At 38.0% G+C, this 16,575-nt stretch overlaps 1 protein-coding gene across 5 annotated transcripts in view; it reads left to right on the plus strand.

Moving 5' to 3' along the window:
- The first annotated feature begins 858 nt into the window (after window positions 1-858).
- LIPJ (lipase family member J) overlaps window positions 859-16,575 on the plus strand; it is a 37,068-nt gene continuing 21,351 nt past the window's right edge. For 2 of the 5 annotated variants that reach the window (XM_049644940.1, XM_049644943.1), the window contains exons 1-5: window positions 859-1,022; window positions 1,819-1,934; window positions 7,130-7,213; window positions 14,076-14,187; window positions 14,770-14,887. In XM_049644940.1, the coding sequence (XP_049500897.1) occupies window positions 7,197-7,213; window positions 14,076-14,187; window positions 14,770-14,887 (247 nt within the window). In that variant the 5' untranslated portion in view covers window positions 859-1,022; window positions 1,819-1,934; window positions 7,130-7,196. The remainder of the gene's footprint in view (window positions 1,023-1,818; window positions 1,935-7,129; window positions 7,214-14,075; window positions 14,188-14,769; window positions 14,888-16,575) is intronic. The other 3 variants (XM_049644944.1, XM_049644941.1, XM_049644942.1) reach the window with 3 other exon arrangements.

The following is a 16,575-nucleotide window of genomic DNA, read 5'->3' on the forward strand; positions in this document are numbered from 1 at the left end:
AAGTGGTAAACATTTGCTTATGCAGTTCTGGAGTCTAAGCATACTTTTTTGACTTGTGTTTCCAGTTGCGAATTTGCATCAATCCTTCATTCTCTTATGCTTTTCTGCTATGATCGATAATATTTTCTTTAGAAAGTTATGGAGAACTGGGGATTGTTATGACCGTTGAACAGAGGTAGCCACGGTGGCTTGTGATGTCTCATTACCTTAGTCTTCAGGGAGTGGGCTAGCCTCAGCCTCCACCCCCACCCTCCAGAATGGGTTGTATTAGCCCAGAGCTATAACTGTAGGGTTGTGGGTCCGTGGTCGGCTGCTGTTACTAGGGTGTTCTTTCTGGGAAATTTGGGAATGACTAAAGAAAGGAGGAGTGCAAAATAGCTAAAACGGACGTGTTTAAATTTAGTCTTGCTCGTCACCTTGAACTTTTATCTTCTTTCCTATTCCTGATGTTTCCTTATGCTCGTTTAAATCCCACTTAAGGGGTGCCTGGGTGGCTCAGTCAGTTAAACGTCTGACTTCAACTCAGGTCATGATCTCACAGTTCATGAGTTCAAGTCCCACATCGGACTCTGCTGATAGCTCAGAGCCTGGAGCCTGGAGCCTGCTTCGGATTTTGTCTCCCTCTCTGCCCCTCCCCCGCTTGCTCTCTCTCTCTCTCTTTCTCTGTCTCAAAAATAAACATTAAATACCTAAATAAATCCCACTTAAAAGTCACCTAAAAGAAGCCTTCTCTAACCATTTGACTTAAAACAACCACCTTGTGACTCTCTATTCCACTAACCTGTTTAATTTTCTTCCCATCACTTAATACTTTTAGAAACTACCTTGCTTTTTTTTTACTCACTTCTTTATTGTTTACTTACTAGAACTTAAGCACCAAGAGAAACCTTGTCATAGTCAATTCAGTATCCTTGACAACTATAATCAAAGGTAGAATTCTCAGAAACAGAGTTCACTAACTATTTGCCTGGAAGGTATACAAGTCTTTCAAGGATAATGCTTAAACTAAGACAGGCTGAATGGTAATTCAGTGGGGGCAATTTCAGTGTTGAAAATACTTTCTCAGGGAGTGCTTTTTTATGGTATGACTACAATAATAGAAAAATATCATGCCAATCAGCAAAGGATATCTACCAGTGTGATGCAGAGCTCCATCTGTTTTCAGTTAACCGTGTTATAGATGGCCTAAAATCAAGAGAGCCTCCTAGGGTTATTTTAAGATCAGGAGTTCAAGAGATTTCCATACGAGTCACTGACACAAATTTAACCAAAAAAAAAATTGGACAAGGCTATTCAAAGTATCTAGAAAATAATTTTACAGAATCAAGGGAAGGGGGCTTAGAATTTTCCTTGGATTTAAGCTCATTATGAGTTAATATAAGAAAGCTGTCAAGACAAAAAATAAATATAAATGAATTATAGCTGCAGAGCAAGACAGGTGATAGTCCCACACTATTTAGACTAGCCAGATCACATTTAAAATACTGTGTTCAGGGCTGGAACCCGGATTTTAAGAGGATCATTCAGAAACTGGTATCATTCCAAAGAAAGGTGTCCAGGATGGTAAGCAAAGTTGAAATGAACTTATTTGAATAGGTAAGAAGGCTAGAAATTTCTAGCCTGGAGAAAACTTCAGGAAAACATGAGAGTTATCTTCAAATATGGAAAAGATCTTAAGAGAGACACATAATTAGATATATCGGTATACTAAAATCAATTGATGAAACTATAAGAAAATAGATTCTGGCTTAACGCAAAGAACATATGTAAGGAATGATTTTAAGTAGATACATCTAAAAATGGAACAAATTTCCTCAGGAAGTAGCTCTCCCAACTGGTGAAGCCTGCTAAACCTGGATGAGCACAATAGGGGGGATATTGCAAAAGGAGTCGAAGCATTGGGTGGGACAGCAATCGTCAAACTGCACACACGCGTAAGTAAAGGCAGATTTTCTAAATGGTAGTCATAATTTTAAGGAAGTCATTTTCCACATTCTCAACTGCTGAAAGTACTTTCCACTAATATATCTGTAAAAGCCTTTGTGGTCTAGCACATTCTCCTTTCCTACCATACGTTCACGATCGCTGCTTGCTAATTTTACAAAAGAAATCTCAAGATTCACCCACCGCCATGAAACGTTAAAGAATTCTGAATTTAACTACATATTTACCTTACCAGTCAGTTTTATAGTTTCATGTGGTTTCCTGTTTCTTAGTATCATCCTTTCATCTCACTGCAAAGAAGCCCCTTTAATATTTTTTACAAGACCCATTTGGTGGTGATAAACTCCAGTTTTCACTTGTCTGGCAAACTATGTTCCCTTCAATCTTGAAAGGCAACTTTGCTGTATTGAATATTCTCGGTTGGTGGGTTTCTTTCTCTTCCTTCCTTCCTTCTTTCCTTCCTTCTTTTCCTTCCTTTCCTTCTTTCTTTTTCTTTCTTTCTTTCTTTCTTTCTTCTTTCTCTTTCTTTCAGCACTTTGAATATACATATCATGCCACTCCCTCTGACCTGCAAAGTCTCTGCTGAAAAATTTGCTGATAGTCTTATGGAAGTTCCATTGTAGATAACAAGTCATTTTCTCTTACTATTTTAAGATTCTCTCCTTGTCTTCAACTCCAGACAATTTGGTTATAATGTGCCTTGGTGTGGATCTTTCGGGATTCATCTCCTTTGTAAGTTTCTTGGCTTCCTGTATCTGAATGCCTGTTTCTTTCCTTAGATTAGGTAAATTTACAGCTGTTATTATTATTACTATTATTATCATTATTATTTTAATAAGCTTTCTACCCGTTTCTCTCTTTCTTCTCCTGGGAACTGTACAATGTGTATATTGGTCCATTTGTGAGTGTCCCATAAACCCTTCAACTGTCTTCAATCTTTTTCGTTCTTTTTTCTTTTTGCTCCTCTGCTTAAATGAATCCCACTGCTCTGTGGTTAGTGAAGACTAATCTTTCACTCCACTTGATCTAGCCTGCTATTGAAACTCTCAACTGAATTTTCCAGTTCGGTCATTTTATTCTTCAGTTCTGTGATTTCTGTTTGGTACTTTTTAATAGTTTCTATCTCTTCGTTGAAATTCTCACTTTGTTCATGCATTGTTCTCCTGATCGTGGGGAGGAGCTTTTATGCCTGTTATTTGAACTATCAGGTTAAGTACTGATCCCCATTTCGGGAAGATCTGTTTCTGGAGTTTTATCTCTTTCTTTGGTTTGGAACACATCCCTGTGTTTCTTCATTTTCCTTGACTCTCTCTCCTGGGTCCTGTGCATCAGATGAGATAGCTACCTCTCCTAGTCTTGACAGAGTGGTCTCATTATAGGAGATGAACCTTGTCAGTCATCCCAGCCTACTCGTGAATGTCTTTTGCGATTACCCAACCCGCCTTATTTGTTCTTAGTGGCCCCGAGTAGTTGGAACCGTGCCCAGACCATCAGTGTCCTAAGAGCAGTCAGTGCCCCGATACAAGCCAGCCCATCAGGCCGCCACTGGGAAAGTATGTATTTAGGCCCCTTCTAGGGAGACACTTGTAGGTGGGCATTTTTGCTTGCTTCCTCTGCACTCAGCCTGGGTGTATGGGGGAGAAGAGGGCTGCTCTTGACCCCATTAAGAACTTCTTTGTTTGCTACAGCCCTGCGGGATCTTTAAAGGTAAGCCCCATTTGTTATCAGAGCCAAGGAATCAGGGGCCGGTCCCCTCAAGAGGCAGCCACAAAATCTGGGGTGCTAGATGTGTTCCTGTTCCCTCCAGGGAGACACTGACAACCTGGAGTGGGCTAGAGAGAAAGGGTAGAGGAAGTGTCCGTAGGCTTCCGTGATCTCTGGGGAGGGTGGCAGTCAGCCCCTAGATGTGTGCTGAATTAGAAGCCTGACCCTCACGCGGCAGCGTTTGAAATAGACCTTTGTTAGGGAAAGACTGAGAGATGGGCCTTTTTTGCCTACTTCCTCTGTATCGAGCCCCAGGGCGATCTATCTGGCAAATGCTCACACCTGCCCATACTGCTCCTTTATTTGCTATGGTCCTGGCGGTCTCAAGGATGCATGCAAGCTTTACTGGCTTTCAGACTTGGGTGTTCGGGGTGGGCATCCTTCAAGTGTGTGACTTAAAAGTTGGGGCCCTAGATGTGGTGTCCAAATCCTGTGATCCTCAGGGAGAAGCTGGGAGTTTGAGGATGCCCTCCCAGTTGTGTGGTGTTGTACAAGAGTGTGTCTCAGCCTTTCCTACCAGTTTTGATGTGGTACCACGTCCTCCTTTGCCCAGTGTATAGTCGCTGCTCAGCTAGTTTCCAGATTTCTTTCAGCAAGAATTGATCCGTGTGTAGCTGTCCGTTCAGGGTGTCTGTGGGAGGAGGGGCACTTAGGAGCCTCGTATGTTGTCATCTTTAAAGATGGCGCAAGTCATTACGGGTACGTAACTCAAGATTTCACAAAGTTAAGTGACATTGTACAGCAAAAGTCTTTCCATTCATGTCTATTAAGCGAGTATCTAAGCAGTTATACGTTTTCCTTAAGCACCGGTTTAATTACATCCTACACATTTAGAAATGATACAAAGAACCAGCTTTTGGTTTCATTGCCTTTTCTCTATTTTTCTTTCCTTTCTTTTCATTGATTCCTATTTTAATCATTATTATTGATTTCCTTCTGCTAATGTTAAGTTTAATTTGCTTTCTCCCCCTCTAGTTCCTTTAAGGTTAAACTTCAGTTAAACTGATTTTTCTTACCTTTCTTATTTTCTCGCATGAACGGTCATGGCTGTAAACTTTCTTCTAAATGCTGTTTAGGTATAGCCCACAAATTTTGCTGTGTTGTATTTTCATTTTCAGTTCGTTCAAAACAGTTTTAAATTTTGCTCTTCTTTGACCTGCAGGTTATTTAGAAATGTGTTATTTAATTTCCAACTATTTGAGTACTTTCTAGGATATGGTCTTATTATTGGTTGTGAGTTCAGCTTTGTTATGGCTCAAGAACTTTGTATGAATTCTATTCCTTTAGACTTAGGTCTTGTCTATGGGCCAGAATCTTGGTGACTGTTTCTTGAATGGTGGAGAAGAATATATATTCTGCTATTGTTGTGTAGAATGCTATATATATGTCAATTAAGTCAAGTTATTTATAGTATTTTTCAGGTTTTCTATATCCTTACTAATCTTTGTCTACTCATTCTACTATTTACCAAAAAAGGACAGTTGAATTCTGCAAATATAATTGCAAAATTGTCTGTTTCTCCTTTCAGGCCTATAAAATATTTGCTTTATATATGTAAGGCTGTGTTGTTAGGTATATAGACACTTAGGATTGTTATGTCTTCTTGGAGAATTGACTCCATACCGTTAATGTAACCTCCCTTTTTATCCATAATGATATTCCTTATTCTGAGTCAACTTTATTTGCAAAATTTTTTAATGTTTACTTACTTTTGAAAGAGAGAGAGAGAGAGAGAGACAGAGTGCAACCAGGGGAGAGGCAGAGAGAGAGGGAGACACAGAATCAGAAGCAGGCTCCAGGCTCTGAGCTGTCAGCACAGAGCCCAACATGGGCCTTGACCCCACTAACTGTGAGATCATGACCTGAGCCGAAGTCAGACGCTTAGGTGACTGAGCCACCCAGGCTCCCCTAAGTCAACTTTATTTGAAATTAACATAATTAGTCCAGCTTTCTTGGGCATATTTTGCTGTATACTTTTTTAACCTAAGTATCTGAATTTAACATAAATTTCTTGTAGAGAACACACAGTTTAGTCTTGCTTTTTTAAAAATTTAACTTGACAGTCTCTGTCTTTAACCGGTATAATTATACTATTTGCACATAAAGTAATTAGTGATTAAAATCTACTATGTTGCTACCATATTTATTTTTCTTTTATCTCTCTCTCTCTCTCTTTTTTTTTTTTTTTTTTTTTTTTTTTTTACTTCTCTGGGTTTAACTGAGCATTTACTATTATTCCATGTTATCTCCTTTATTGGCTTATTATTTACCCTTAAAACATTTTTGGTAATTTCCCTAGGGTTTACAATATGCATGTTGAAATAATCTTAGCCCGTCCTCAAACTATATTATGCTTTTTATCACATGGCTTGAGTAAGAAATGGACAACTTGCTCATGTTTTCCATAGGGATAAATCTTTGAAACATAGCAATACTTTTTTTGTTTTTTTTTTTTAGTGTTTATTTATTTTTCAGAGAGATTGTGTGCACACAAGCAAGAGAGGGGCACAGAGAGAGAGAGACACAGAGAATACAAAGCAGGCTTCAGGCTCTGAGCTGTCAGCACAGAGCCCGACACGGGGCTCGAACTCATGAACCGTGAGACCATGACCTGAGCTGAAGTCAGATGCTTAACTGACTGAGCCACCCAGGCGCCCCAAAACCTAGCAATACTTTTAAGACTGTTGTTTCTATATCTGAACTGCTTTATACCATTCAGAGACTATTTACAACTCATTGCTGTTACTGCAGTAACTGCCAGAACGAAGAACAGAAGTCTGTTTCAGGCTTTTATGAGAATTACAATCATGTTTTAATAATTTTAATATTTTTTTAACTGAAGCTAGCACTCTACCCCTAACAACCACTGTAGATGTATTCTCATTTTTGTGAATGTGTTTAGAGTAGCATAAATGCATAAATGTGGAAAAGTAGCTTTAAAAATGAGATTGCACTGAACTTAAATGTTCTCATATTATTTCTTCTTCTAGAACAATACTCTTTTTTGGGGGGGGCATCCTTGTGACTCTGTTTAGCAACTTTTGCTCAAAGGAACGCAATTTAGGATTGACTACTTTGAAGACACGTACATTAGGCACCTAAAATCAATAAGAGAGAGAGGGATGGCATAATGTTTTTCATTGTTGTGTTGTGTATCTAGAGCCAAACCAATCATTTCAATACCAGAAGCTGAAGAAAAATAACCCTCAAGTCAGCTTTCAGGAAATTATATTTAGTCATAGATGAGTGTTACTAATAAGGCAGATTTTTGGTAACTTCACATTTTGTTTAAGTACTTTGGCTAACTTGGTGATAATCTTTAAAAAAATGTTATTTAAAATCTTGGTTGCCTTGAATTTTAGTGTTCTTGTACAAAACCCAATTTTCTGTTCTACTTTTATCTTTATAAATCTTGTAAAAGTTTGCCCCTAAACAGAGCAAAGCACCAATGATTGGTCCATGGAAAAGTAGTTCACCAGGCAGCTAGCATGGAAGGACAATTACGGTGAGTGACTTAAATTAACGTATTAATGGTAATCAGCTGTGTCAGGTACAAGGTTTACAGGAAAAACATTTTATTTTAGTAGGAATAGCTAATTTTATAATATCTGTGTGACTTTAATAGTGATCCATTATATTCAGGGGCACCTGGGTTGTGTCCAACTTCGGCTCAGGTCGTGATTTTGCAATCTGTGAGTTCAAGCCCTGCATCGGGCTCTGTGCTGACAGCTCACAGCCTGGAGCCTGTTTCGGATTCTGTGTCTCCCTCTCTCTCTGCCCCTCCCCCACTCACGCTCTGTTTCTCTCCCTCTCAAAAATAAACATTAAAAAATATGGTAATCTGTTATATCCAGATTATCATTTCAACATGCAAGTATTATAAAATTATTGAGATACTTTACATTACTTTTTGTATTAAGCCCTTAAAATCCGGAGTGTAATTTACTCCTATAAAAAGGTGTCAATTTGGGAGCTAAATTTCCTACCAGACATACGTGATCTGTGTCTCGATTTCATAAAATGTATTCTTAAAAGAGTAGTTTCACATATCCGGGGTGCTCCGAACATATCTCAAAGTTGTTTATTACCTGAATTGACTACCAATAAATCCTTTTTCTTGTACCTTTGCATCTACTTTGACAATTTTTAAAAAGTTTTTAGAAGAATTAATTTGACTTTGGAGTAGTTTATCAATTTGAAAACTACATCTGTCCCAAGTTAAGTTCATTTGAAAGCCCATGTTAATTACTATTATTCATATCAAATTCAAATTAGAGTTTAAAAGCAACTCTAAATTTATCAATATCACACAAAGTGTTCTTTCAATTTTTTTGTAGCTAATTTATATACTGCTATTGGTTAGAAATAAAATACACATATTGATTCATGTTAGGAAAGTGTGAAATCATTCTTATTAATATGCATTATGGAAAGCTTCCACATAAACATAATTTATGGCACCTTAATAAGGTAATAAATGAGCTTTTTTTTTCAGCTTGATATTGATGAAAAAAAGTTAAGTTACACCACTATCATTTTCTTCTCCGATATTTGCCAAATACTGCTTTTGTTTCAGGACAGTCTTGAATTAGAGTCGACAATACATTTATTCTTTTAAAAATCTCCCATGACTCAATGAATGAGCTCTGGTGAAGAACACAAGACACTCTGTCTTCTGTTTCTCTTGAGAGTTTCATAATCTGATCATCATTCTTAGCATTTGCATATACATATTGAGTGATTTTGATAACTGCATCCTTAACCCTTTTTGTAAAATACATATTTTTCAATATGTATTGCACAGTGGAATGAAACAATAGGCGAAATATTAGTCTCTTGGGTTACAAATTCTGATAAGAGGAACCAAGTTGAAAGTTTCACACTTTCTGATTTCAAAACTTATGACAAAGCGTTAATAATCTTTGTGCCACCAGCATAAACACTGACACATACCAATGGAATAGAATAGAGAACCAGAAATAGTCCCTGCATATATGGTGAAATGACTCGCAAGAAGAATGCCAAGACCTTTCGTGAGGAAGAGGACAGCCTTTCAACAGACAGTGTTGAGATAACTGGATATCCATGCACAAAAAAAATGAAGTTGGACCTTTACCTTATACCATGTACACAAATTAATTCAGATTGTATCAAAGACTGAAACGTAAGCACTAACATGATAAAACTCTTAAATGAAAACACAAGGGGAAAACTTCATGACATTGGATCTAGAGATGCTTTCCTATAGATGACACCAAAAGCATAGACAACAAACGAAAAAATGGACAAGTTGGATTTCATCAAATTTTAAAACAACACCATCGACACAGTGAAAAGGCGACGTATGGAATGGGAAGACATATTTGCAAATCACCTGTCTGAGAACAGATTGATCTCTAAAATATGTGAGGAATTCTTAAGACTCACAACAAAAAATAAAAACAAGCAACCTGAATACAAAACGGGCAAAGGACTCAAATAGATATGTCTCCAAAGAAGATATGTAAACGGCCAATGAGCACATGGAAACAGGTACTCAACATCACTAGTCACTAGAGAAATGCCAATCAGAATCACGGGATTCCACTTTTCACCTATTGAAATGGTCATTATAAACACACACGCGCGCCTGTGCACACGCAAACACACACACACACACACACACACACACACTAACAAGTGTCATTGTGGAGGTGGAGAATTTGAACCCTTGTGTGTTGCTAGTGTGTATGTAAAATGGTCTAGGCACTATGGAAAAGGCTATGGCAATTTCTCAAAAAAAGTAAACATAGAATTAAAATATGTTATGGGTTGAATGTTTGTGACCCCTCAAATTCAGACATTAAAGCCTTAACCACTACAGTGATACTACTTGGAGACGGGGTCTTTGGAGGAATACTTAGATCCATTAGATTAGGTCATAAAGGTGAGGCCTTCTGTAAAGGATTAGTGGCCTTACAAGAAGAAGAGAGCAAGCTCTCTCTGCTGCATGGGGACATAGTGAGAAGGTGAGAGCAGGAAGTCAGGAAGAGAGTCATCACCAGAAACTTACCATACTGCTAGCCTGACCTTGGACTTCCAGCCTCCAGAGGTCTAAGAAAATCAATGTTTGACCAAAAGGCAACCTATTGAGTGGGAGAAGATATTTGCAAACGATATATGATGAGAGGTTAATATCAAAAATACATAAATAACTTATACAACTCAACACTGAAAAAACAAACAACATGACTTAAAAATGGGCAGAGGATCTAAATAGACTATTTTTCCAGAGAAGACACACATGTGGCAACAGGCACATGAAAAGATACCCAACGTCACTAATCATCAGGGAAAGGCAAATCAAAACCACAAGATATGACCTTACCCCTGTTGGATGGCTAAAATCAAAAACCATAAAGTAACGAGTGGTGGTAAAGATACGGAGAAAAAGTAACCCTCGTGCACTGTCGGTGGGAAGGTGAATTAGTGCAGCCACCACGGAAAACGGAATGGAGGTTCCTCAAAAAATTAAAAATAGAAATACTCTATGACCCAGTAATTGCACCACTGGGTATTTACCCAAAGAAAATGAAAACACTAATTCGAAAAGATAAATGCACCCTTATGTTTATGGCAGCATTAAAATTCTAATAAATCTGTATTTCTGAAATAAGATAGCTGGAGCCCTGTCTATTGTGACAGAAACTAATTTTTTTTTCATATCTAGCTGAAATTACTTAAGAAACGTGAAAGATTTTTAAGCATTTGCACTATGTCTTTGATTTTTTACGAGTCACAAACTGACACTTCTTTGTAGAGCTACAAGGCCTCCGACACAAAATTATCCGAAATATTAACCGCAGTGTCTCTCCCATTGCACAACTCATCTGAAACTAAAGAAAAGTACATGAAATCTTCAAATTTTGAATCAATTGATTTTTATATTCTTAGAAAGTTCTTGTATTTGTGGGCAATTGTTTGGAGGCTTTATTGAAGATCTTCAACTTGCAAAATATTATTTTTAGACTTTTCCTTTTAATTTAGTAACAAAATTTCTCCAACTATAATCATTTTTGTTTAGCAGCTCACCATCTAAAAATGGTTTTCTTTTCTTTTCTTTTCTTTTCTTTTTTTTGTGTGCAAGAATCCAAAGCATTTTACAGAAGTCTAAATTTACAAGCTCAGATTCTGTTAAAGAGGGAAATGTTTTTTGGACAGAAAAAACTTCTGATTTCATGGATTCTTTTTTGACATTTGTGTAGAAACTCCTTATCAAATTCACTACGTGTTTGCTGAAAATGTCTCTCAACATTGTTTACGATCTTTAATATTTCTTTATTAAAAGGAAGGAAACCTTTTCATTTTGCTCTGTCGTGCGAAATTACATTTGCCATTCATTTTGAAAATGGAGACACAGTCTCGTTCCAGTCTTATTTTTCCCTTTACTGATCTGGCATAATACCAGCTTCTGCACTGTCACTCAATTTTGCATCACTAACATGCTGTCATTTTATTTTAAAAAGCGTCAGGGCACCTGGGTGGCTCAGTTGATTAAGCGTCCGACTTCTGCTCAGGTCATGATCTCATGGTTCATGGCTTTGAGCCCCATGTTGAGCTCTGTGCTGACAGCTCGGAACCTGGAACTCGCATTTAGCAGAAAAAAATTTCACAGCTTTAGTTTATAAACTAAAAATAATTCAAATGACATTAAAATTTTAGTTCCTACATTTCAAGTGCTCAATAGCCACATATTGAACAGCAGAGATCTAGATTTTAGTGAACTTTTTCATCAGTTGTTTTGTACAATTGATAAATCACTGTAAACACCAAATAAAGTCGGTAATTCAATTCAGTCGAAACATACACCATTGGTGGTTGTTAGAAGTCTCAACAACCATATGCCAAAGGTCCATCCTTCTCCTGCATTTTATTGGGATAAAAATACCAACATTTGGGGAAATAAGGATAAAAGTTGGGTCACCATAAGTCCACTTGTCTAGAACAGTCTGCTTTATGCCCGTTTCCCAAGTACATTACTAATATCATTCCGTTTTCAAAAAGTTTTCATTTGGGATGATAGATTTGCACTTGTTCTAGACTAATGCAAAGTACTTTAAAATCAGTATGTATGGTAAGCTTCAAATTCCGGAGACAGCCCATGAGGACAGAGAACCAAATAGACTTGCCATCTCACTAACACTTTCCCAAGAACACCCCCAAGGAGGAACATCTAGATTGTGACTACAAATGTTATAAATGTTTTGCTTATGCACTTAAATTAGCAGATTTCTGTCTCTTCTTTGGTAGAAAAAGCTTTATTATGTTTTAAAATCTGCCTTCTGCCCTTACTAAAGAGCACTGATATTATACCAAATATAACACAAATCTAGACCAAAAGGGGAGAAGTCCAGTTTCCATAAGTTAACGCTTTCGATCAGAAAATGCGTCTTAGACTTTTCCAAAGAAGACCTAACAGATGGCTAACAGACACATGAAAAGATGTTCACCATCGCTCACCATCAGGGAAATACAAATCAAAACCACATTGAGAAACCACCTCACACCGGTCAGAGTGGCCAAAATAAACGACTCAGGCAACAACAGGTGTTGGGGAAGACGTGGAGAAAGGGCAACCCTCTTGCTCTGGTGGTGGGAATGCAAACTGGTGCAGTCACTCTGGAAAACAGTGTGGAGGTTCCTCAGAAAATTAAAAATAGAATTACCCTATGACCCAGCAATAGCACTACTGGGAATTTATCCAAAGGATATAGGAGTGCCATTTTGAAGGGGCACATGCACCCCACCGTTTATAGCAGCACTATCAACAATAGCCAAGTTATGGAAAGAGGCCAAATGTCCATCAACGGATGAATGGATAAAGAAGATGTGGTATATATATGCAATGGATGTGATGAAAAAGAATGATATCTGGCCATTTGCAATAGTGTGGATGGAACTGGAGGGTCTTATGCTAAGTGAAATAAGTCAGTCAGAGAAAGACAGATATCATATGGTTTCACTCAAATGTGGAATTTGACAGAAGACCATAGGGGAAGGGAAGGAAACATAAGTTACAAACAGAGAGGGAGGCCAACCATATAAGAGACGCTTAAATGCAGAGAGCAAACTGAGGGTTGACGGGAGTGGGAGGTTTGGGAGTGGGAATGGGTGATGGGCATTGAGGAGGGCACTAGTTAGGATGAGCACTGGGTGTTGTATGTAAGTGACGTATCACAGGAATCTACTCCTGAAGCCAAGACTACACTGTATACGCTGTATGTTAGCTAACTTGACAATAAATTATATCTTAAAAAAGCAACATTGTAATGCTAAAAAAATAAAATACATCTTAAAAATAAATGTAGTTTAAAACTTTCAAGTCTGGATAATTTGTAGCAAGTTGTTAAATTATTGCACTGGAACTAGGCTAACAAACATATAAGAAAGACATAGCAATTATTTGCACATAAATTATTTTCCTAAGTTACTGGTAATAGTTTGTTCTCTTAAGTGAGGAAGTCTAACACACAGTAAATGTTAGCTATGTGACTGGTATTATACTAACAAAGCGTCATATCCCATTTATCAAATTGAAGTTTTATGACGACCCTGAGAAGGAGATATTATTCACATTTTATAGGTAGGGAAACTGATGCTCAGAGAGGTTAAGTAACTTCCTTTAAGTCACATAGCTTGTGAGTGGCAAAGCCAGACCTATGAACTCTGCACAATGTCCTTCCAGGTACAGTGCCTGGCTTATTGTAGAAGGTTCGTGAGATCCATAAGTCATGCTTTTGGGAGAGAATGTGGGCAGTGACCTCGGTGGCTCCCTGGTTTCTTATTCTAGAAAGAACTTAAGAGTCCTGGTTTCCCAGAATTTAGGATACTCAAAACAAGCATTTCTGTACGCAGTAAAATCTAGATGCTGAGAGTCTGGATGGAAGTTGGGTTATCCAATCTTCCTAATCTCCTCACCCGTCCTCCTGCCCTCCCCAAAACCCAGCAACCTTTAAACACACTTTAAATAAGTGTTAGCCTGGTAAGAATATTATTACATCCTTAATTCAGCTATCAATGAACTTGTAGTATATGATAAAGTTTTTGGAACTGGGCTAGGCAATTCTATGATGGAGACTTCAAAGAGGGGGTTTGCGCTACAAAATAGGGTGGCTGGAAAAGCATGGGTTTGAGAATGAAGCGGGAACGAATCTGAATCTTGACGGCCAAGAACACCCTGTATCTTTAGACAACTTACTTAATTTTTCAGACCTTCAACTTTCTTATCTGAAACTGGTAATATTCCTTAACTCACAGAATTATTCAAATAGTCAAATGTTATTACTTGTTGCAATTTTAATAGTATTAATGTCTCCTTTGGTATGTAGATCCCAAATGTGGTACCTTTTCAAAGTGATGTCTTTCATTTTAATTCTTGGGACTACTCATGGTGCCTTTCGATCCCGAAGATCTGTAAACCCTGAAGCAAACATGAATATCGTAAGCTGCTAGGAAATAAATGCTAAGTTGCCAAAATAACAGGGAATACTACTCTTTCTGTAATTTGGGGGTGCTTTTATTTTAATAGATCTGCAGTCAAATTTATATCCTTGCATTCGTATATTTTGATATGAGTCAGCCCGTAGTCCCCATTTACTGTTTGGTAGCTTTAGCCTTATTTTGTCCCTGGATGAAAATATATACAAATATGTATGGAGGACTTACAAATTCTCTTTTGTATACACGCATAAACATACAAATTTCAGACCTAAGCTTACCTATGAGCATAGACATACAAACATCTTTGAATAAACATATATTTTTAAATTGTATCTGGTTGAGTAAAAGCATGACTGATTAGTAGTTAGAAAAAAATAATGTATAAGACTGATGAATACAATGTATAACACCTTGGTAGGTGTTCTATAAATATCTATCACTGAAGGCATCAATGAACTAGTGAAAAAAATAGTCCTAATGTTGAGACAGTATGAAGGTCCATTATTACATTAATAGGTTAGATTGTTATCACATTACTTTAACAGACCAACATACTAAAAGGTTTCCTTTTTCTTTATCTAGAGCCAAATTATTTCCTATTGGGGCTACCCAGGTGAAGTGCATGATGTTGTAACTGAAGATGGTTATATCCTTGGCCTTTATAGAATTCCTTATGGGAAGGCAAACAATGACAATTCAGGTAATATTCAATTGAGAACACATTGGTGACTTTCTGGGACCTGAGATTCTTCACTTTGCCACTTCTTTTCAGTAAGTTTAGGACAAGAAAAGGATTTAAAGATTAAGTGCACCGAAAACTTCGCATACAAGTCTCTACATGCCTCAAAAAGAGAATGTGATTCTCCACTGGTTTCTGGTTCACAGAGGGTTTTGTTGTGTGTTTTTTTTTTTTTAATGTTTATTTATTGTTGAGAGAGAGAGAGAGCAGAGAACAGGCAGAGAGAGACAGAGACACAGAATCTGAAGCAGGCTTCAGGCTCTGAGCTGTCAGCACAGAGCCCGACATGGGGCTGGAACTCTTGACCCGTGAGATCATGAACTGACCCAAAGTCCAATGCTTAACCAACTGGGCCACCCAGGAGCCTCTGGAATGGTTTTAGAGTGAGGTGGAACACAAATTGTTCCACGTTTTCTTTGTGGATCACTCTACTCATACGTGTTGATTCACTACAAGTTCTTTGTTTCATGAGGGGTTAGAAATGTAACAGGGTAACATTATTCTGTAGGTTTGAAAAATGGCTGGTAAAAATTTCCTTCCTCGTCTTTCGGCTCTTGTCTACTAATAGCAAAGAGATCAAGTTGGTAATAGCCTCATGGTTCTTTACTCCAACAATACAGTACATCACTATCAGCAAGTGAGGTGAAAACATAAAGCACTAAAATTTGTCACGAGGATTATAATTCCGTATCCGCCACTTATGAGCAGAATATGTAACAGATTACTTCTGCTTATTCATCTAATTGCTCAAATAAAAACCAACCTGTTTGGGGCTGCCTTGGTGGCCCAGCCGGTTAAGCGTCTGACTTTTGATTTTGGCTCAGGTCATGATCTCCTGGTTTGTCGGTTTGAGCCCCGCATCGGGCTCTGTGCAGACAGCTCAGAGCTTGGTGCCTGCTTTGGATTCTGTGTCTCCCTCTCCCTCTGTCCCTCCTCCTCTCATGCTCTGTCTCTCTCTCTCTCTCTCAAAAATAAATAAACATTAAAGATAATTTAAAAAACAACAATCAGCCTTTTTTTTTCTTTCCTCTTTAGATTTTCTTCCTGAAAGGAATGTTTCTCATATTATAGAATACCATCTCAAGTTCTCATTTTGAACATTAAAGTACATTTCAGAGAAGATATTAATTTGAAACCACCTCAACCAATGTAATTTGGGATCCTTATAAAGGTCACAACTACTGGACAGAAAATATTCACATAGATTTAACATAATCATAGTGATCACTTTTGAGGGTATGATCTAATTTCACGAATACTGTAATAAAATATTCAAAGGGAATCTAAAAATACAGTAAGGGCTTTAGAGTTGTCTAGAAGCAGGGCCAGAGACAGAGATTCAGGTGCATGTGATTTATTGCTGGTCTACCGTCAGGAGAAGGTCCTGTGGAAATCAGGGGAGGGCAGGGGAAGGAGCTAAGGAAGGATGGGACTCAGCTAAGTCCAGATGCAATCTGATCTCAGAGGAGCTCGTAGGTCCGTGAACTGACTACCAAAGTGGTCCCGCCTTGAAGTTAGGGAATTAGCCTAACTCTCCAGGTTGCCACACCTTTGCCTGAAGGCTACTCCTAGAAATAGATATAATCTCCTGCGTGAGGCAACTGCCACTTGCCTGGGGCCAATCCTACAGAGAAAGGGGCAATAATGAA

This window comes from Panthera uncia, chromosome D2 (genome assembly GCF_023721935.1).
Source record: "Panthera uncia isolate 11264 chromosome D2, Puncia_PCG_1.0, whole genome shotgun sequence".
Taxonomy (NCBI): Eukaryota; Metazoa; Chordata; class Mammalia; order Carnivora; family Felidae; genus Panthera; species Panthera uncia.